Source organism: Alnus glutinosa, chromosome 9 (assembly GCF_958979055.1).
Source record: "Alnus glutinosa chromosome 9, dhAlnGlut1.1, whole genome shotgun sequence".
In the NCBI taxonomy this organism is placed as follows: domain Eukaryota; kingdom Viridiplantae; phylum Streptophyta; class Magnoliopsida; order Fagales; family Betulaceae; genus Alnus; species Alnus glutinosa.
The window spans coordinates 24715787-24736825 of NC_084894.1; the positions used below are offsets into that span (position 1 = coordinate 24715787).

The 21039-nt window shown below is 36.3% G+C and overlaps 2 protein-coding genes and 2 long non-coding RNA genes across 4 annotated transcripts; 3 read left to right on the forward strand and 1 right to left on the reverse strand.

The window, feature by feature from the left end:
* The first annotated feature begins 388 nt into the window (after positions 1–388).
* LOC133877769 (tropinone reductase homolog At5g06060-like) lies at positions 389–2660 on the forward strand. The gene is made up of 5 exons (XM_062316173.1): positions 389–595; positions 743–950; positions 1674–1890; positions 1975–2081; positions 2313–2660. The coding sequence occupies exons 1-5, from the start codon at positions 525–527 to the stop codon at positions 2499–2501; spliced, it is 792 nt and encodes a 263-aa protein (XP_062172157.1). The 5' UTR covers positions 389–524; the 3' UTR covers positions 2502–2660.
* A 3640-nt stretch (positions 2661–6300) lies between these two features.
* On the forward strand, positions 6301–11088 carry LOC133877772 (uncharacterized). Its single transcript, XR_009901775.1, has 2 exons — positions 6301–6818; positions 10140–11088. It is a non-coding gene; the product is annotated as an uncharacterized LOC133877772 (long non-coding RNA).
* Positions 11089–12247: 1159 nt separating this feature from the next.
* On the forward strand, positions 12248–15088 carry LOC133877770 (tropinone reductase homolog At2g29150-like). Its single transcript, XM_062316174.1, has 5 exons — positions 12248–12564; positions 12708–12915; positions 13644–13860; positions 13945–14051; positions 14745–15088. Exons 1-5 carry the CDS (start codon positions 12494–12496, stop codon positions 14931–14933), a joined length of 792 nt encoding a protein of 263 aa, XP_062172158.1. The 5' UTR covers positions 12248–12493; the 3' UTR covers positions 14934–15088.
* LOC133877771 (uncharacterized) lies at positions 14584–17881 on the reverse strand. The gene is made up of 2 exons (XR_009901774.1): positions 17491–17881; positions 14584–14998 (listed from the first exon to the last, which is right to left on the reverse strand). It is a non-coding gene; the product is annotated as an uncharacterized LOC133877771 (long non-coding RNA).
* Between the last annotated feature and the right edge of the window lie 3158 nt (positions 17882–21039).

The following is a 21039-nucleotide window of genomic DNA, read 5'->3' on the forward strand; positions in this document are numbered from 1 at the left end:
TGTTGCCATGTGCGACTTTGAAGAAACCCAACATAGCGCGCGTTTCCAAAGGCATGAGAAGTGGTTTGCAGAATTGGATCCGCTGAGAAATAGGATGATAGTCTTTAGAATCAGACGTTAGCACCGTTTAAAAGAATCTGTTAGTTTTTTTTAAGGACGACGATGTCTATTTTAAAATTTCTACCATATAATCTACACCGTCGGTTTTTTTTACAGCAGATATGCTGTTCTTTTTTAAACAGCACTAAAGCCGGATCACGGAAGATTAGGCGAGTCAATGCCATTTTTATTCTTTAGTCATTAGTAACGTGTCAAAGGTGGTGGGCGGAAAAGTCCTCAATCGCCCTCCATTCCCATGCAAGAGCGAGCATGTCGACAGAATATATTGGAAAGATCGTCATCTTCATCTACCGCATGGTAGCCGGCTGGCAGTCCAGTATTACTATATATAACCCATCAGGGAAACCGTAGAATTGGTAGCAATAATATTGGTATAGGTGGTGGTGGCAGTTGTAGCAGAAGAAATGGCACAAAACACTAGATGGTCTCTTCAGGGAAAGACAGCTCTTGTTACCGGTGGAACCAAAGGAATCGGGTTCGTTTCTCTCTGCTTTCTCTTTCACTAGCCTTTTATTTTCAGCTTCACGAAAAGAAATTTGCTGTTTTTATTTATATCTTCGCCTTCACTGGTTTTGAGACAAACGGATGGGTGTTTCATGGTTGTATGTATATACGTATATAGGTATGCTATTGTGGAGGAATTGGCAGGGCTTGGGGCGACCGTGCACACGTGCTCTCGAAATGAAGCCGATCTGAATAAGAACTTGCAAGAGTGGGAGGCGAAGGGCTTCCGAGTCACTGGTTCGGTCTGTGACCTCGTGGCTCGGCCCCAACGAGAGGAGCTTATAAACAAAGTTTCCGATCAATTTAACGGCAAACTCGATATCTTTGTAAGTCCTCCATTTCCTGACTGAAATAATGTTTCTCCTCCGCTGTGATGAGAGTTGAAACTTTGTTAGAATTAATTATTTTCCATCGACTTAAGTTTTGATCTGTGATTTGAAAGATCTTGAGTTCGAATATAGTTTTCCTTAATTCACCTCAATGCTATTGGGAAAATACTTTCAACTGAGAATAATTTGAAGATATGGAAAATACTAATAAACATAAGTACCACCCAATTCTCCTATTGTTGCGTTTGCCTGCTGAGGAAAAGCAGGAAAAGATTTGAAAATTCGAAACATGAAAATTAATCAGGGGTAGGAGATCGGATGTTACAGATTCCATGTTCAAGCCTGAAATTATCAAGAGTAAACTGTAGCCTGAATTCTGAAAGTACGAGGGGACTTCTATACAGTAAACTGGCTTGATTCTTAGTGACAGTTTTTGTGACAACCCATATATTTTGCTTTGATTGAAGGATGAAAAGGATCATCCTAGGTAGCAGAATCTAACAATGAAAATTGGTATTCCCCGCCATCTTGAATCCTTTGACTTTCATCGTCTAATTTCTTTGAGAGAGTCATCATAAAAAAAACTCAAACACGTGGAGTCAGCATGGAACCCAGTCACCTCCTGTGCCTTCTCAGTAACATTCTGTTTAAGTTTTCATAAAAACTTTTATTAGTTACTAAGCCTTTGTTGGGGTGGTTCTGCCCATTTTCTGCCTCTAGATAAACAATGCGGCAACCAACTTTCTGAAACCAACCGTAGAGTACACAGCTGAAGATTTCTCATTCATCCTGGGCACCAATCTTGAAGCTGCTTACCACCTGTGCCAACTTGCACATCCTCTTCTGCAAGCATCAGGGGCAGGAAGCATCATTTTCCTTTCTTCTACTGCTGGATCGGTGGCAACGGGAAGTGGCTCTATTTATGAAGCAAGTAAAGGTAATTTGCTTATGCAATCTAGTTTTTATTGACAGCCTATGCCCTGATTTGTATTAAGTTTCTGACTTGTCTTGTTTTATCCAGGAGCAATAAACCAACTTACTAGAAGTTTGGCATGTGAGTGGGCAAAGGACAATATTAGGACTAATTGCGTCTCACCCTGGTGGATCAGAACTCCCCTCCTTGAATTTGTAACATCCTTTCACCATATGCTTCTTCATTTGGCTTGTTGGCATGATCATCATTCAATATTTCATCATTCTGCAGTATTCAAGGAGTCTTTCTCTTGTTCTATCCATTTGTAAAGTTTTAAATTGGTCAAGATGGATGACTAGAATACATATCAGAAGCAAAATAGATTGATGAGTAATCGATTTAGGACAGCCCTCTAATGTTTGCTGTGGTTTGGTCTACCATTGCAGGTTTTTGCAAACGAACATCTTGTGAAAAGTTTAATTTCACAAAGTCCTCTTGGACGGTGGGGTGAGCCGAAGGAGGTCTCGTCGATGGTTGCATTCCTCTGCCTACCCGCATCCTCTTACATAACTGGACAGACAATTTGTGTTGATGGAGGTCAGACCTCTAGTGGCTTCCTGCCTCCACGCGCTTAGAAACAGCACAAAACCGATCTCTCTACTTGCGCTTCTATTAAGGCCAATTTCCAATTTAATTTTTCATAGAATCACAAAAAATGTATTATCCTCAGGACAGAGGAAATAAGTATGTTGATCGAAATCAATAAGCAATGGCAAAACTACATTTTTGTGCAAGTTTTTGTTCCTCTTCACTGTTAACTCCAAGGCTCTGTTCCCTATGAGAGTTTTGACTCCAAGGCTCTGTTCTAAGAATGGCAATCTCAAATTCTCTTGAGGTTGAAACTATTTTTCAGAGTGAGATTCAGATAAACGCCTGAAGAATCATAAAATCAATTCACAAAATCTAATTAAAGAAGAAGAAGAACATGAAATCTGTTACTCTGGAACCGCTGAACCGAAGAAGAAGAAAAACAGGCGCTGCGTGAGTACTGAAGAAGAAGAAGAAGAACGGGCGCCACTGAACCAGTGAACCGAAGAACTGAAAGTCAAGAAGAACTAAGAAACTTAGAAAAGAAAAGCCGGAATTGCGGAAGGCGGGAAGAGTCTAGAGAAGTCTGAGAAGAAAAGAGAGGGTATAGACCGTATAGTGTTTAGGGTAAAGGGCGGACTAGTAAAGGCCGATTACCCGATTATAATCCGGTGTCTAAAACTCAATAACTGGCTCCGGCTTCGACTCCAAGTGCCTGGTTATAAATAACGGGGTATTAAACCGGTTTCCCGATTTTTCAGTTACTTGGAGTTGGTTAGTGCTCGAATTCAATTTCCCGGCCGATTATAACAGGTCTGAAATTACACCTCTATTTGTCACCCACAGGGGGTCAGGTTTGTGACCTCGGTTAGACTTGATTTTTTTTTTTTTAAAAAATATAAATAATAATAAATTTTTGATTATTAAATCAAGATATTTTTGTAATTTTATAAACATTTTAGGGCTATAAGGGACATTTTACTTATTAACAGTTTGTTTTAACGTTGAATGAAATGGTTGACATTACAAAAAAAATTAAAAGATTGTGATCCTAGATTAACACTTTTTAAAGTTTGAGGGTATGATTGCAAAAGTAAAAAAAGATCAGGAATAGTAAGTGAAATTTTTCGTTTTATTTTTTTTATTCTAAAGGACGTGTCACAATATTATCGATGTTGATATGAAACATTAGTGGATTCCATCCAATTTGCTAATGAAAAACACGTCCTTGAACCTATTTGTGTTTTTTGCTTACCCCAATAAGTTTAAATAATTTTATATTTTTCCCAAGAAGGCATTACGAATCAAACAATGATCTTGAGACTCTCACTTGAAAGTATTTCCCCACACCACTTAAATACACACCAACAACGTTCTTGACTTCTTGTGTGAATAAGATTGGGGCAAAATGTCGTTTTATGTTGAAATGATCAATGGGAATTACTTATAAAAATAAAAAAGAAAAAAGAAATCAACGAGAGAGTTAGTATATGTCATATGTCATTCTAGCATAACTTATTGAACATGTTTTAATTAAGTTGACCGTTTCTCATTTTGCTTGTAAGCAGTTTTATAGGATTTTTTATTTTTTATTCCATTCAGATCAAGAGCGTAAAAGATTCACCAACCAATGTAAGTCTATAGTCTATAATCCCGATTTGAATTATAGATGGGATATTGGAGAAAGGTTCAGAACTAGAGGCATAATAATTTTATACTTTATAATATAAGGAAATATTATAAGTATTTCAATAATTTAATGGTGAAAATTGCAGTTAATTAGTCTAAAAAAGAAAAAAGAAAAAAGAAACTAAAGTGGTCATGAGTGGCGGCCTCAATCTTCCCCAACGTTGCGTACTTCAATAGATTATTCTTTGTGGGGACAACTGTTCAACAAATTAAGGTGGGTATCTAATTAAACTAACTTGGTCAACGTCCATGATGGGACATCATTTCTAATTAGACTAACTTGATCAACGTCCATGATGGGACATCATTTCTAATTAGACTAACTTGATCAACGTCCATGATGGGACATCATTGCCATTTTTTTTCCTCCAGCCACCGGCCACAATCCACATTTTGATTGTTCTTGGACCATATATATGTCAACAAGGGGTACTTGAAGAAGCGGGATTAGGATGGACTTTGGATCAATTTTGTTAACAATTTGGACAAAATATTGTGAGAAATCTTTATCCTATTCGGATGTCAAATGAAATTGCAGGAATTCTTTATAATTGAGAAACGTTTTTTACGGGATTGAGATTCTTGAATGCAAATATGATAGTTATTGTAGAGTTTACCTGTTTAAACAAGTACACTTCACATAACCTCTCTCATATTTAATTACTGTCCAAAATGTTAATTATTTAGACAATAAAATTGCTAAAATTTCGATCTCTTTATACTCCGTTTGTTTCGACGTAAATGTTTTTCGTCGTAAAATATTTTGAACGTAATCATTTTTCAAAAAAAAAAAATGATTTTCCAGCATTTGGCTTGTACAAAAAAATCACTAATAGTGTAAAATGGAATTCGGCAACCGCCGCTAGTCCAGCGACATCTGACCGCTGTGCTGAATTCCAACAAACTAGATTCCGGCCAAACTAGCTGGAATCTGATCAGTATGGCTGGAATCCGGTCATTTTTGCCGGAATTTAGCCTAATTTGAAATTTTATAAATATCTTAAGGGTATAAAGGGACATTCGTTTGATTTAATATTGAATTTGAACGGAATGGTTGACATTGCAAAAAAAAAAAATTGAAAGATGAGAGTTACTTATTATAATAATAATAATAAAAATAATAATAATGATAGTAAAAAGTCAATGAGAGTTAGCTACTAGTATGTCGTTTTAAGCATAACTTATTAAAGAAAAAGTCAATGAGAGTTAGATAGTATGTCGTTTTAAGCATAACTTATTAAAGATGTTTTAACTAATTAAGTGACCGTTTCTCATTTTGTTTGAAAGCAGTTTTATAAAATTTTTTTATTTTTTATTCCATTCAGATTAAGAGCATAAAAGATTCACCCATGTAAGTTTATAACCTTTTTTCCTCTTTAACTGAAAAAAAAACTAAAAAGTGGTCATGAGCGGCGGCCTCAATCTTCCACGGTGTTGCTTTCTTCAATAATTTATTGTTTGTGGGGACAACCGTTCAACAAATTAAGGTGGGTATCTCATTAGACTAACTTGTTCAACGTCCATGACGTGACCATATTGCCATTTTTTTTTTCCTCCAGCCGGCCACCGGCCACAACCACATTTTGATTGTTCTTGGACCATATGTAAGAGCACTAGCAGCAGATTTCTAACCATTTTCCCTATATTTAGGGAAGAAAACTACTTTTTACTTCCCTATAAAAAAATACCCCACAATAAATTCCCTTACTTTTCCCTATATCAATTAAATATTATTTTTTTACTTTTATTTTATTATTTTTCTCTCTTTCCTACTTCTTCTCTTTTCCTTATATCAATTAATTATACTTCTTTTATATTAAAATAATACATAGGGAATGAATAGTAGACATGTATACATTGAGAATCACTATTCATTCCCAACCCCTAATTTAAATATAGGGCATCTGCTGTGGGAGGATTTTTGATGTTTTTCATGAAATTTTCCTTAAATATAGGGAAGAGAACCAATATAGGGTAACTGCTACTAATGCTCTAAAGACCAAAAAAATTAAAGTGGGAGTAATTAATTAAATATAGGATTGAGTATTGATCAATAAAAGATAGAAAGAATTAGATGGGGCAAATTACAATTTAAAAAATATAAAGGCCGGGATTAGAAAAGACCAAGGTTTGGCCTTATCCGCGGCCACACGCATCAGCCCCCCTCCTCTGTTCTTTTCTTCTTTTCTCTTCTTATTTGTCTTTCTTCATCCTTCTTCGTTTTCTTTCTTCCTCTTCTCGCACGAACACAGTGAGGCAGAGAGAGAGTCGGAGAGACTGAGGGAGGAGAGAAACAAAGAGAGGGGATAAGAGATTGAGAGATTGGGCGAGAGTGAGAGATTGGGCGAGAGAGAGAGAGAGAGAGAGAGAGAGAGAGAGAGAGAGAGAGAGCTGGGAGTCGGGTGAAGCATCGATCGGAGCCGGAGCCAGAGGTGCAGAACCGGGGAAGATCCGACCGTCAGGAGGCACCGATTTCCGGTGGGTTTCGTGGATCATCGCCGGTGAACACAGGAGACCCGAGAGATTTCCGCGGAAACCCGTCGAACCCGCCAGACCCGGGAGTGAAACCTGTGACCCGCTGAACCCGAGTGGAAATCCGGTTTCCCAAGTGCGTTTTTCGGCTGTTACTGTGTGTTTTCCGGCGACTTCCAGAGACTATTCCGGCGATATCTCCGGTAGTTTTCTGAAAAGAAATCCTTACAATTTTAGTAATTTCATTTTAAGATTATTATGGGTTAATTTGGGTAATTGTAAATTTATTTGGGATTAATGGGTTTGTTGAACCCGTGTGGTTTCTGTGTTGTGGATTTTGGCCGGTTACTGATTTTAGGTTTTATTTGAGTGTTGATTTTTGGGGATAACCGAATGGGCATTGGGCAATTTCTGGATTTCGTGATTGTTGGGTATTATGGAACTTCTAGGTTTTGTGGTGTTTTGTTAAATTCTTATGTCTTCCATTGTAGCCGTATAAGTGTTGGTTGTGGATTTTAGTAGATTGATTTTATGTAGAAATTTATGGGTTGTGTGGTTCTAGGATATGGTTGGCCAAATCAATGGGTTTTTGAAGCTTAATTTTTATGGATTATGGATATGGATTTTTAATGGTTGGGTGGCCCTCTAGGTATTATTAATCTTTGAGGTTTGTTAATGGAATGATGTTTGGAGGGAAGTTCATAGTTATTGAATTCTCTTTGGGAAAAGATTAAATATATGTATGTAAAATTGATGATTTTGGAAAATGGTATTGCTGGGTTATCTTCTTGGGGAGTATGACTTTGAGGAACATAATTTGGTAGGGAGTTATTAATTATTATTGTATGGTTTTTTTGGGTATTTCCCTAAGGTAGGCCGAATGGATGATATGGGTTATATTAGAGAGTTGATTTGCATTGAATATTGATGAATTGTTGTTGTTATATGGTGATTTCTTGTAGTGGTCGATTATATGTAGTTTCGGATGAGAGGATTTTATTTGAGTTTGTGTATGAAGTCAATGGAGAATGTAGTTTGGAGAATGTAAGTGTCTATGTGGTTTTCATAGAAAATTTATGTATATGCCTCAAGCGTTAGTAAGTGAATATATATATGTGATTGTAACCTAATCTAAACTGAGTGATTAAATTGATATGTTATATAAGATTTAGGTTCTATAATCTAAACTACCTAGATGGTTAGTAACTAATAAAAGATAAAAGTATTGAATATAATAGCAATGGGGTTTAAGGATAAGAAACAAATTAAGATAGAAACCTAGAGCCTAAGACTAATATTATATGAGACAAATATTATGATGTAAACTACTCAAATAGCCCTAAGTTAATAAGTATAAGTTAGTAAGCTAATAGGAACGCATAAATGTAATATGAATCCATTATGTGGCAACGTAGTAACTAATTCACCTATACAAGCACACATGATATTTATGTGTCATCGGATTAAGTTAAGCGTTGTATGTGTATGTGTATGTGTGTATATATATATATATATATATGTTGTGAACTTAGTAAATAAGCAACAAGCTATAAAAAGGATTAGGAATAATAATGTGGCACAACAGTTACAAATAAGCTAATGAAATAGTAGATGCGTCTTCTAGTTAATAAACAAGATATGACACAAACCTATAACCAATGACTAATCTAATAATAACTTAAGGTATCTAGATAGCTTTAGAAGCGAGTGATGCGACGTGTGAGCACGCGGGTAGTCTATGTGTCATAGAGTATAGAGTTCCATAGCGTAGTCTAACGTCATAAATGTTTGCAGGATCGTGTCCGGATTGGAGACTTTAATTAGTACTCCAATATAGAGTTCAAGTAACTAGAACATGGGGAGTATTCGAGTCAAAAGTCTAATGCAGCCAAAGTGAGTATTCTACTCATTGAGAAAATATATTTTTATGTATTATAGATTTGTAAAATGCATTCATTAGGATTTGTGTTGTCTACGTAGCATAGTTTTTTGTAGACAAGCTATGCCACCTAGACAATGACCTCTTCCTTTGTTCGGAAGTGTTGCATGTGTCTCGATTGATTTAAGTGCAACACCTCTCTTTGTCTCGTCCACGTATGTGGAGTCGTGTAGGTAGAGTACGAACGTTTAGGTCAAAACGTATGCGTGACCACTCTTGTCGTGACGCTGTAATGGGTATGCCTAGGTGTCTAGTTGCTTAGTCTTTCAGAAGAGTCTAGTATGATTGTGTAAGGCTATAGGTGATGTAAGGGAGAGCTTCTCGTGAGGGTAGACTAATAACCGTCCTTTGAGAAGTGATGACCTATCCTTTGGGCGCATCAAAGGAGACTCGAATCTTGAAGAGCACGAGACCATTGTACAAGATCAATTCTAGGAAGCGGTCTAACTACAACTACGAGGACAACACCCTAGCGGGGAGACAACTACTCAACGACGAGAGACATTCAAGAACAAGTGTTTAACAGCTTAGGCTTTTTGAACCCGAACGACGCGCAACATCAAGAAATCAAGAACCCAAGAATGGAGAAGTGCCACCAGCAACATCAAGAAATCAAGAATGAAGATATGTTCAAGAAAGTCGTCGGAAAATTTTTTTCAGGCAGGGAAGCGCAATATTGTTATGCAGAGATTATCTTTGTTAAAAAGCTAGGAAGAAATTTGGAGGATGGTACCCTTTTCTTTTGGGGTGCTAAAACTAGAGTTTTGATCCAGGAATAACATCGGTGATGACGGCGACGTCGAAGATGCAGCAGAAATTTTTGGTTTTGACCTCCTTTGCATTTCAATCCTTGAAGGAAGATTGGGTGATTTTTGTTATGTGGAAGCATAGATGGCGTTGGAAATTTTTCGCATTCGTTTCTACCACTGGCTTTACAGTTTACAATCTCTTGTACCGGATGATGTTGGATGCACAGTTTAAGAGGCTCGCGTTGGAAGAAGATGATGTGTGTGTCAAGTGATGTGTTGGGCAGTGTGGGGACGTGCATGAGTAGATGGAAACAGAAGTAAAAATGAACACCTGGCACGGGGTAACAGTGCGTTGAAGTTGGGATTTAGCTAAGCATTAGAGAATTCTAGAGAAATTGGTTTTTGGGAAAGTTCCCAGTCTTCGTTCAATTGAGCATGGCTACTAATGGGCTGATTATAATTAGCAAAAGGACCAACTGGGTATTTTTCTTTTTACCCCACATCTTGTGGGCAAGATGCTTTGAAGGGGTGGGTAGTGTGATGGATATACTAGGTAGAGAAATGCTAGGGGTACTTAAAATTTTTACCAAGAGCTTTTTACTAACTGATGTGGAAGTCTGATGTGGCATTAAAAAATTAATAAAATTAAAGAGATAGTTGGGAATGTGTAAACCGACTTTGTTGACTTTTTTTTTTAAAAAGTTGTTTCTTTATCTTCCTGTTTCTTTCTGTAGAGAGGTTGTCTCTCTCGACAGAAAAACAAGACTTGCAAGAAGATTTAAGATGGTCTTCCTCTTTCTCTCTTTTTTTCTTTTTTCTATCTAAATTCAATTCAGTTCAATATTGAGCAGGGAGGCCTCGTTGACGTCCTTGCTGTTGAGCAGGTTGATTGCCAGCTTCAGGCCCTGGGCGACAAGGGAGGATAAGAGGAAGAAGCTGAAGGAGACAACCAGCAAATGTGTTATGTTTTAGGTGATCAGCAACAAGTTTCAGCAGACTTGCGAATAAAGTATTAAAACAAATATCCCTGGAGGTAGGAACCCATTGAACAGAATCATATCTTTGGGTACCCAAACCTAAACTCAGTTGACCATGCATAAATACTGCAGCCATTGTAGAGTTGATGGAAGGTCTGAATCACATAGTGCCAAAACTCTGATTTACGCTATGCTTTAACATGTACACTAGTAACTCATAGTTAAACTGATAACACAAGCACCCAGAATTTTAGTGCGAAACATAGACCACATTTCAATTCAATTCTTTTTATCAATTAAACACTTTGATGTACATCACCAACTTGAAGAGAGATAGAGTTTTTAGCCAATAAAAAGCCATTTCAGTAAAATCCCAACTTGAAGAGAGATAGAGTTTTTAGCCAGTAAAAAGCCATTTCAGTAAAATCTGAAATGGCGACTCAGATCTGTTGGTGTACATCACCAACATACCCGAAGCTGTTGTCTTTCGGGTATGGGCCGTATGGCGACTCAGATCTGCCAAGAAAAAGAGAAGGAATTTAAGAAAAATAATAGAATTGAGTGTGAAATCAACAAAACCCAGATTGACATTTTGATTTTCATAGATATGGGAAGTAGAGAACATATATGGGCCATCAACATTTTAATCCATCCATGGTTAGAAAAAAAGAGAGAGAAAGAGGAAGACCCATCCTTGGTTAAATCTTATTGCAAGTCTTGTTTTTCTGTCGAGAAAGACAATCTCTTTACAGTGAGAAATAAGAAGATAAAGAAACCATTTAAAAAAAAAAAAAAGTCAGCAAAGTCAGTCTGCACATTACCCAGCCTATCTCTTTTAATTTTATTAATTTTTTAATGACACATTTCACATCAGTTAGTAAAGCTCTTTTTGTAAAAGTTTAAGTACCCCTAACATTTTTCTACTAGGTAAGGGAAATAATTGTAATAATGGGCTTAATTGTTAGTTAGTTAGAAGATGTATGAGGTATAAAAGCCCAAACGGAGTGTAGAGATAGGTGTTTTCTTATAAAAGCCCAAAGCCCAATGGGAAGTTCTCTACAAGTTAAGAGGACACCTACTTACATCTTGTGGGCAAGGTGTTTTAAAGGAGGATCATTTGTCATGTGCATTTCAGATTAGGCATTTCAAGTAGGATTCATAAGGCATGTCCATATCAAACGTAGCCGTTAGTTGCTAGAAGCTTGTTTAGGTTTGAGAAGATAAATGAAGGCTGGTAGGTAGATATGATTATGGAGGAGACGTGGCACCTCTTGTGCACTCAAGAAGGAAGTGAATTACTGCTGGTGAGCAATTTTGGTTTGGGCTTTAAGTAGTTTTTACAGAGTCTTGTAAGGGGGATTTTATTGAGAGTTTATTCCTGTTTTGTAACCTGGTGACTTTTGAGAAAGTGGGCTTCTCGAATTGCTCATGCAAATGTTTCATGATTCTGTTCAAAATATAGCTATTCGAAAGTAAGTTCTTTACAAATATTTTCATAAAAATGTGAAAAGACAATATTACCCCTAAAATAAAAATAAAGCTAACTAGATCTTCTCTGGTTCAAGTGAACCGGAGAGGAGAGGATCTTTGTCCTTCCCCTTCCGTTTTTCTTATTAAAAAATTATTATTTTTTAATTTTTAAGTTTTATATATTTTACATTTTTTTTTTATTGAGAATAATACGTGTTATCATTTTATTGATGTTAACGTGACACACTAATGGAATCCATCAAGTAATTTGATAAATTTTTACTACATAAATTAAATTATTATTTTAGCCTATTCTAAAGACCTATATAAATTATTTTTTATATTAAAAAAAAATTATATTTTAAGCTAACCACCAATTGACTCATATTGCATTTATCCCTTGAATTTAGAACAAACAGTCAATGTCATTTTTTTTTTCTTTATTCGTTAGTAACGGGTCAAATTTCTTCAAAAAAAAAAAAAAAAAAAAAAAATAGTAACGGGTGAAAGGTAGTGGGCGGGCATGTCCTCAACTACCGTACCCACCATTCCCTGCAAAAGCGAGCATGTCGACAGAACATAATGTAAAGACCAGAAAACTACATAATTTGCATCGTCATCTTCATTACCCACCACTGGTAGGCTGGTAGCTGGCAGGCAGTCCGGTATTACTATATAACCCATCAGTGGAACCCTAGAATTGGTAGCTGGTAGAGGTGGTGGGAGTAGTTGTAGCAGAAGAAATGGCACAAAACAGTAGATGGTCTCTTCAGGGAAAGACAGCTCTTGTTACCGGTGGAACCAAAGGAATCGGGTTCGTTTCTCTCTGCTCTCTCTTTCACTAGCCTTTTATTTTCAGCTTCACGAAAAGAAATTTGCTGTTTTTATACCTTCGCCTTCACTGGTTTTGAGACAAACGGATGGGTGTTTCATGTTTGTATGTATATATGTGTATAGGTATGCTATTGTTGAAGAATTGGCCGGGCTTGGGGCGACCGTGCACACATGCTGTCGGAATGAAGCTGAATTGAGTGAGTGCTTGCAAGAGTGGGAGGCGAAGGGCTTTCGAGTTACTGGTTCAATCTGTGACCTTTTGTCTCGACCCCAACGAGAGGAGCTTATGAACAAAGTTTCCGGTCAATTTAACGGCAAGCTCGATATCTTTGTAAGTCCTCCATTTCCTGACTGAAATAATTTTTCTCCTCCGCTGTGATGAGAGTTGAAACTTTGTTAGAATTAATTATTTTCCATCGACTTAATTTTTGATCTGTGATTTGAAAGATCTTGAGTTGGAATATTGTTTTCGTTAATTCACCTCAATGCTATTGGAAAAATACTTTCAACTGAGAATAAATTGAAGATATGAAAAATACTAATAAACACAAAACACAAGTACCACCCAATTCTCCTATTGTTGCGTTTGCCTGCTGAGGAAATGCAGGAAAAGATTTGAAAATTCGAAACATGAAAATTAGTCAGGGGTAGGAGATCGGATGTTACAGATTCCATGTTCAAGCCTGAAATTATCAAGAGTAAACTGTAGCCTGAATTCTGAAAGTACGAGGGGACTTCTATACAGTAAACTGGCTTGATTCTTAGTGACAGTTTTTGTGACAACCCATATATTTTGCTTTGATTGAAGGATGAAAAGGATCATCCTAGGTAGCAGAATCTAACAATGAAAATTGATATTCCTCGCCATCTTGAATCCTTTGACTTTCATCGTCTAATTTCTGAGAGAGTCATCATAAAAAAAACTCATACACATGGAGTCAGCATGGAACCCAGTCACCTCCTGTGCCTTCTCAGTGACATTCTGTTTAAGTTCTCACAAAAGCTTTTATTAGTTACTAAGCCTTTGTTGGGGTGGTTCTGCCCATTTTCTGCCTCTAGATAAACAATGCGGGAGCCAACTTAATGAAACCATCCGTAGAGTACACAGCTGAAGATTTCTCATTCATCCTGGGCATCAATCTTGAAGCTGCTTACCACCTGTGCCAACTTGCACATCCTCTTCTGCAAGCATCAGGGGCAGGAAGCATCATTCTCCTTTCATCTACTGCTGGATCGGTGGCAACGGGAAGTGGCTCTATTTATGAAGCATGTAAAGGTAATTTGCTTATGCAATCTAGTTTTTATTGACAGCCTATGCCCTGATTTGTATTAAGTTTCTGACTTGTCTTGTTTTATCCAGGAGCAATAAACCAACTTACTAGAAGTTTGGCATGTGAGTGGGCAAAGGACAATATTAGGACTAATTCCGTCTCACCCTGGTGGATCAGAACTCCCGTCCTTGAATTTGTAACATCCTTTCACCATATGCTTCTTCATTTGGCTTGTTGGCATGATCATCATTCAATATTTCATCATTCTGCAGTATTCAATGAGTCTTTCTCTTGTTCTATTCATTTGTAAAGTTTTAAATTGGTCAAGATGGATGACTAGACTACATATAAGAAGCAAAATAGCTTGATGAGTAATGTTAAGGGCATAAGAAGTTTTGTTGGAATCGATTTAGATGATAATGAGATTACTCAGATATAGATGGATAACCAGAATACATCTTAGAAAGCAAAATAGTTATACTTGTTATACCTAGAGCAATTTCCCAGTATTATAGTTTTTCTTTTTATTTTTTTGAGCAAAGTATGAAGCTATGAAACAAAGACAAATAGGTCAACACCCGCCAGTCGTAGGTCAATTGGCTTAGGTGCTGGCAAGCGCGTTAGTGTGAAAGCCGTTTCACTAGGAGACTATGGGGGAGGATTCTTTCCACTTTGAATACGAATGGAAGAGATCAAGGGGGTGGTGGTCGTTGGAGAATGCTTCCAAATGCACAGCGGGAAGTGGCCCATTTGTAGTTTTTATTAGTTGTATCTTTCACTACATAATCTTCCTTTAAAAAACTCTTCTTATCATGGAGTAGGATGGATGTTAATTATAAAATGTAGGACCGCCCTCTAATGTTTGCTGTGATTTGGTCTACCATTGCAGGCTTTTGCAAACGAACAGCTTTTGAAAAGTTTAGCTTCGCAAAGTCCTGTTGGACGGTGGGGTGAGCCGAAGGAGGTCTCATCGATGGTTGCATTCCTCTGCCTACCCGCATCCTCCTACATAACTGGACAGACAATTTGTGTTGATGGAGGTCAGACCTCTAGTGGCTTCCTGCCTCCACGCGCTTAGAAACAGCACAAAACCGATCTCTCTACTTTCCCTTCTAGTAAGGCCAATTTCCAATTTAATTTTTCCTAGAATCACAAAAAATGTATTAGCCTCGGGACACAGGAAATAAGTATGTTGAAATCGATAAGCAATGGCAAAACTACATTTTTGTGCAAGTTTTTGTTCCTCTTCACTGTTAACTCCAAGGCTCTGTTCCTTATGAGAGTTTTGACTCCAAGGCTCTGTTCTAAGATTGGCAATCTCAAATTCTCTTGATGCTGAAACTATTTTTCAGAGTGAGATTCAGATAAACGCCTGTTTTCGATCATGAGATTAGATCAAATCTATACTTCAGAAAAATGACCAAAATATAATTGTAGTTCCTGAAATGAGTATCAAATTTTAATTTAGGGTTAAATCCAAAATTTGTCCATGTGCTTTTGGTGTTTTTTAAATCAGTTCTTAGGTTTTTAAAAGTGATAAATTGGTACTTCTATCCATGTCTGTAGGGACGGAGCCAGACATTTTAATGGGAGGGGGTCAAATAATTTTTTTTCTTAAGTAGGGGTTAAAGTATATATATAAAGGCAAATTTTAAGTAAATTAAACATAACCCAGTTTTGATATTTTTATTATTCCATTCAAATTAAAAATCAATAAGCAAAAGTGAAAAGAGTTTTTAGGAAAAAAAAAAAAAGTAAAGAAAACCGTTGTCCAAAGATTCAGAAAATAAAAAATAAAAATAAAAAAGGTCTTAGTTATTTTTTTCCACACATTTTTAGGAAATCGAGCTTGGTCAAGCTTGTGACTCCTCAAATCCATACCTGTCTCCTTCCAATGCACTACTTGACTAAACCCTTTTCGTTTACTTTGAACAAAGTCTCTACAACTTTGTAAAGTTCCTTCCATTGTTATCTTCTCATGCATGTTCATTGCTACCCGTAAAATTTTAAAGGAAAAATTTTTGACAATAGTTGAATAGATGATAAAAGGGGAGGGGCCAAGGAAAAAAAAAAAAAAAAAAAAAAATCTTGCTAGGGCTAATAGGCAAAAAAAAAAAAAAAACCTTCATTTGATTCATCTAAAAAAAACACCTTAATTTTTTTTTTTTTTTTTTTTTTTTTTTTTGTTTTACCTTAATATTTTTTTCTTAAGAGTTGAGGGGGGGCCATGGCCCCCACCGGCCCCCCCTTCTCTCCGTCATTGCATGTCTGATAGTAAGCCATTTGTCACGTGTACGAGAAAACTAGTTGATCCAATTACGTTGCATAGCGTGGACTATCTCCACGACGTCGACGTAAGTTCAGGTCATCATATGGTGCCGGTCCATGATCTTTTTATTAAAACATAATAAATTTATTAAAATCAGGACAAAACTAGTTTAACCTTTAAAATTCACCGATTTTTTTACTTAAAAGATCAGTTCAGTGTTTAAAAATTATGGGTTCGCGCCACGTGTTATAATTTTATGACAATTCTAAGTTGGAACTAGGCTTATATATATATATATATATATATATTAGAATTAATTTACTTATTTAATTAATATTTAACACATTATTTAAAAGCATTAACCAACAAATCCATAAAGGTAAATAGTAGAAATATGAACTTTTCCATTTTAAGTTAAATGGAGATGAATCATTTTGTAGTCTAGATTTTATTTTGTTCTATCTAATCGCATAAATGATACCAAGTTATTTAAAATTATTAAATAATGTGACAACATATTTGCCATGTGACAACATATACACAAATAAATCTATAAAATTTTATTAAATGGAGATGAATCATTTTGTAGTCTAGATTTTATTTTGTTCTATCTAACTGCGTAAATGATACCAAGTTATTTAAAATTATTAAATAATGCGATAACATATTTGCCATGTGACAACATATACACAAATAAATCTATAAAATTTTATTTTATTTTGGAAAAACTTTTCTTATTACCCCTGATTTTTCATCACTTTTACAATCATACCCTTTAACTTTAAAAAGTGTAAATTTAAGGTCACAATCTTTCAATTTTTTGCTATGTCAACACTCCTATTCAAATTCAACGTTAAATCTTAATAGAAAAGCGAAATTTCCCAAATACTATTCCCTTCTAATTTTTTTTTTTTTGGAAAAATGCTATCACTAACCCACCAGCGGGTCACCTGTGTGACCCGCTGCACAAGTAACCCATTGGTAGGTCATGTTTGTGACCCCCAATGGGTCACGTTTTTTGACTCATTGGTAGGTCACCTTTGTGACTAGGGATGTAAACTCGGAGTTGGTTCTCGGTTATTGGGCAATAATTGGGAATTGGCTTCGGACCCAAGGTTTACCCGGTTACCCCGGGTAAAACTGGTTATCTGGACTAGGTAGTTATTTTTTTAAAAATACTAGCAAAATTTACTTAGATTGATCCTTCAAGCAAGGCCATAGATTACATATGGATATACAAAAACTTACATCTTGAGAGAGAGAGAGAGAGAGAGAGAGAGAGAGAGAGAGAGAGAGAGAGAGAGAGAGAGAGAGAGAGAGAGAGAGAGAGAGAGAGAGAGAGAGAGAGAGAGAGAGAGAGAGATACCTTACACCACCGTCACCAACGATGCCAATGGCCATACCAACGGAGAGGCCAATAAGGCCCAAGCGAGACCAAAGGAGAGGTGGGTGTAGCCACAAGCGAGATCCCGGCGATGATGAGACCATATATACCCAACACTCCTGCCATGACAACCGGCACGATCAACTTCATCACCAACTCCCGCCTCATCACGCCCATCGACGCCGCTCCCACCCCGCTCTTCATCGTCCCGTACGTAGCCCCCATACTTGAACCCAAAAAAAATATGCAACCCGAGATCAAAACCCCTAGATCCATTACCGAAACTCAATTATTAGGGAAGAATCACAAAATCTATCCGAAGAAGAAGAAGAACACGAACTCTGTTAATTTGGAACCGCCGAACTGAAGAAGAAGAAAATAGGCGCTGCGTGAGTACTGAAGAAGAAGAAGAACATGTGCTGCTGAACTAGTGAACCGAAGAACTAAAGAAGAAGAAGTCAAGAAGAACTGAGAAACTCAGAAAAGAAAAGGCGGAATTGCGGAAGACAAGAAGAGTTTAGAGAAGTATGAGGAGAAAAGAGGGGATATAGACTGTATAGTGTTTAGGGTAAAGGGCGAACTGGTAATTTCATATTTTTTAATAAATAAATAGATAATAATATATATTTATACGCCCAAAACCGATTACCCGGTTATAATCGGGTGTCTAAAAACCCAATAACCAGCTCTGGCTCCAGGTACTTGGTTATTCGGTTATAAATAATCGGGTACCAAACCGGTTTGGAATTACACCCTTATTTGTGACCCATGAGGGGTCAAGTTCGTGACCTGGGTTAGACTTGATTTTTTAAAAATAATAATAATAATAATAATAAATTTTTTACTGTTAAATTAAAGTTTGTAATTTTATAAACATCTTAGGGTTATAAGGGCCATTTTACTTGTCAACAGTTTGATTTAATGTTGAATTTGGACGGAATGGTTGACATTGCAAAAAAAAATAAAATTGAAAGATGGTGATCCTAAATTAACACTTTTTAAAGTTTGAGGGTATGATTGCAAAAATGATGAAAGATCAGGGGTGATAATTGGCGTTTTTCCTTTTATTTTTTTTATTCTAAAGGACATGTGTTGCAATATTATCGATGTTGATATAAACAATATTAGTGGATTCCATCCAATTTGGTAATGAAGAACACGTCTATGAATCTATTTGTGTTTTTTTGCTTACACCAAGAAGTTTTTTTTTTTTTTTTTTAAGTCATTTTTTAAACTCCAGATAAGTACTATTTGCACTTAAATAAAACCACAAAAACTAATTTTATATTTTTCCCAAGAAGGTATTACGAATCAAACAATGATCTTGAGACTCTCACTTGAACGTATTTCCCCACACCACTTAAATACACACCAACAACGTTCTTGACTTCTTGTGTGAATAAGATTGGGGCAAAATGTCGTTTTATGTTGAAATGATCAATGGGAATTACTTACAAAAATAAAAAAGAAAAAAGAAATCAACGAGAGAGTTAGTATATGTCATATATCATTCACAAACAAAACTATTTGAACATGTTTTAATTAAGTTGACCGTTTCTCATTTTGCTTGTAAGCAGTTTTATAGGATTTTTTATTTTTTATTCCATTCAGATAAAGAGCGTAAAAGATTCACCGATGTAAGTCTATAATCTCTTTTCCTCTTTAAAAAAAAAAAAAAAAAAACTTACATAACACTATAGATGGGATATTGGAGAAAGGTTCAGAACTAGAGGCATAATAATTTTATACTTTATAATATAAGGAAATATTATAAGTATTTCAATAATTTAATGGTGAAAATTGCAGTTAATTAGTCTAAAAAAGAAAAAAAAAAGAAAAAAGAAACTAAAGTGGTCATGAGTGGCGGCCTCAATCTTCCACAACGTTGCGTACTTCAATAGATTATTCTTTGTGGGGACAACTGTTCAACAAATTAAGGTGGGTATCTAATTAAACTAACTTGGTCAACGTCCATGATGGGACATCATTTCTAATTAGACTAACTTGATCAACGTCCAGCCGGCCACCGGCCACAACCACATTTTGATTGTTCTTGGACCATATATATGTCAACAAGGGTAGGTGAAGAAGTGGGATTATGATGGACTTTAGATCAATTTTATTAACAATTTGCACAATATATTGTGAGAAATTTTTATCCGATTTGGATGTCAAACGAAAGGAAAATGTTATTTGCACTTCAGGTGTACAACAGAGATACAACACCCCCTCACATGGGGTGGGCCCCACACACTGGGACCCACCCCATGTGAGGGGGTGTTGTGCCCCCGTTGTGCACTTGAATTGCAAATAACAAGCCCCCAAACGAAATTGCAGGAATTCTTTATAATTGAGAAACGTTTTTTTACAGAATTGAGATTCTTGAATGCAAATATGATAGTTATATATTGTAGAGTTTACCTGTTCAAACAAGTGCACTTCACAGAACCTCTTTCATATTTAATTACTGTCCAAAATGTTAATTATTTAGACAATAAAATTGCTAAAATTTCGGTCTTTTTATGCTCCGTTTGTTTCGACGTAAATGTTTTCCATCGTCAAATATTTTTAACGTAATCATTTTTCAAAAAAATTGATTTTCCGGCGTTTTGCTTGTACAAAAAAATACCAATGGCGTAAAATGGAATTCGGCAACCGCCGCCAGAATCCAGCAACATCCGACTGCTGTGCCGAATTTTGACAAACCAGATTCCGGCCAAACTAGCTGGAATCTGACCAATATGGCTGGAATCCGGCCATTTTCGCTGGGATCTAGCCTAGTTTGGCCGGAATCCGACAGAAATTTCGAGAATCGGGACGTATTGGTCAGATTCCAACACCAACCAGAGTCCGGCGGTGGTTGCTAGATTTTGGGACTATCGTCAGAATCCGGCCAATGCCGCCGAATTTCAACAATCAAATACCAAAATTCGAGTATCTTCGACGATAGATTCGGGTTACCAAACAAACTCCAATGCCCGACAATGATAAATTTTCACAAATGTGCATGTAATAATGAATAGTTTAAATCTAGAAAACGATTTACGGTTTGTAAAATCTTAAATCGTTTTTCAAAAAATTAAAGAAGCTTTTATGGTTAAACTGAAAATGATTCTTATTGACCATTATTTTCACCCTCACCAAACATAAAAAAATACCAAAAATATTTTCTAAAAAATATTTTATCTTAAAACAAATGAAGCATTAAAAGACTTATTTATCCAAAGAAGAAGTCTACCTATACGAACTTATACATTTTTACTTGTTCCGACGGCTAAACCTTATCAAGAGCATCTCAATATTATTTGTCCGTTGAATCTTGGTCCGAAAAGGTATTTTATACTATCATCATTGCTGCGCATAATATATAAAATTTGGTAGGTAGGTGTGAACGCCACGAACGCAAAATTATTTATCTTTATCTATATAAAAAAAAAAAAAAAAAAAAATTATTTATCTTTAGGGTAGGCTGTCAGTCGTTTTTCATTATCAATTATCACCTACCACCAGGTCATAGGACGACTTTGAAAG

What these genes read in the sequence shown, in the direction of transcription:
- LOC133877769 (XM_062316173.1), top strand. Translation starts at nt 525, where the DNA reads ATGGCACAAAACACTAGATGGTCTCTTCAGGGAAAGACAGCTCTTGTT. An exon ending in ACGGCAAACTCGATATCTTT is followed by an intron (nt 951 to 1,673) that starts GTAAGTCCTCCA and finishes TTCTGCCTCTAG; the next exon opens with ATAAACAATGCGGCAACCAA. An exon ending in TATTTATGAAGCAAGTAAAG is followed by an intron (nt 1,891 to 1,974) that starts GTAATTTGCTTA and finishes TGTTTTATCCAG; the next exon opens with GAGCAATAAACCAACTTACT.
- LOC133877770 (XM_062316174.1), top strand. Translation starts at nt 12,494, where the DNA reads ATGGCACAAAACAGTAGATGGTCTCTTCAGGGAAAGACAGCTCTTGTT. An exon ending in TATTTATGAAGCATGTAAAG is followed by an intron (nt 13,861 to 13,944) that starts GTAATTTGCTTA and finishes TGTTTTATCCAG; the next exon opens with GAGCAATAAACCAACTTACT. An exon ending in GAACTCCCGTCCTTGAATTT is followed by an intron (nt 14,052 to 14,744) that starts GTAACATCCTTT and finishes CTACCATTGCAG; the next exon opens with GCTTTTGCAAACGAACAGCT.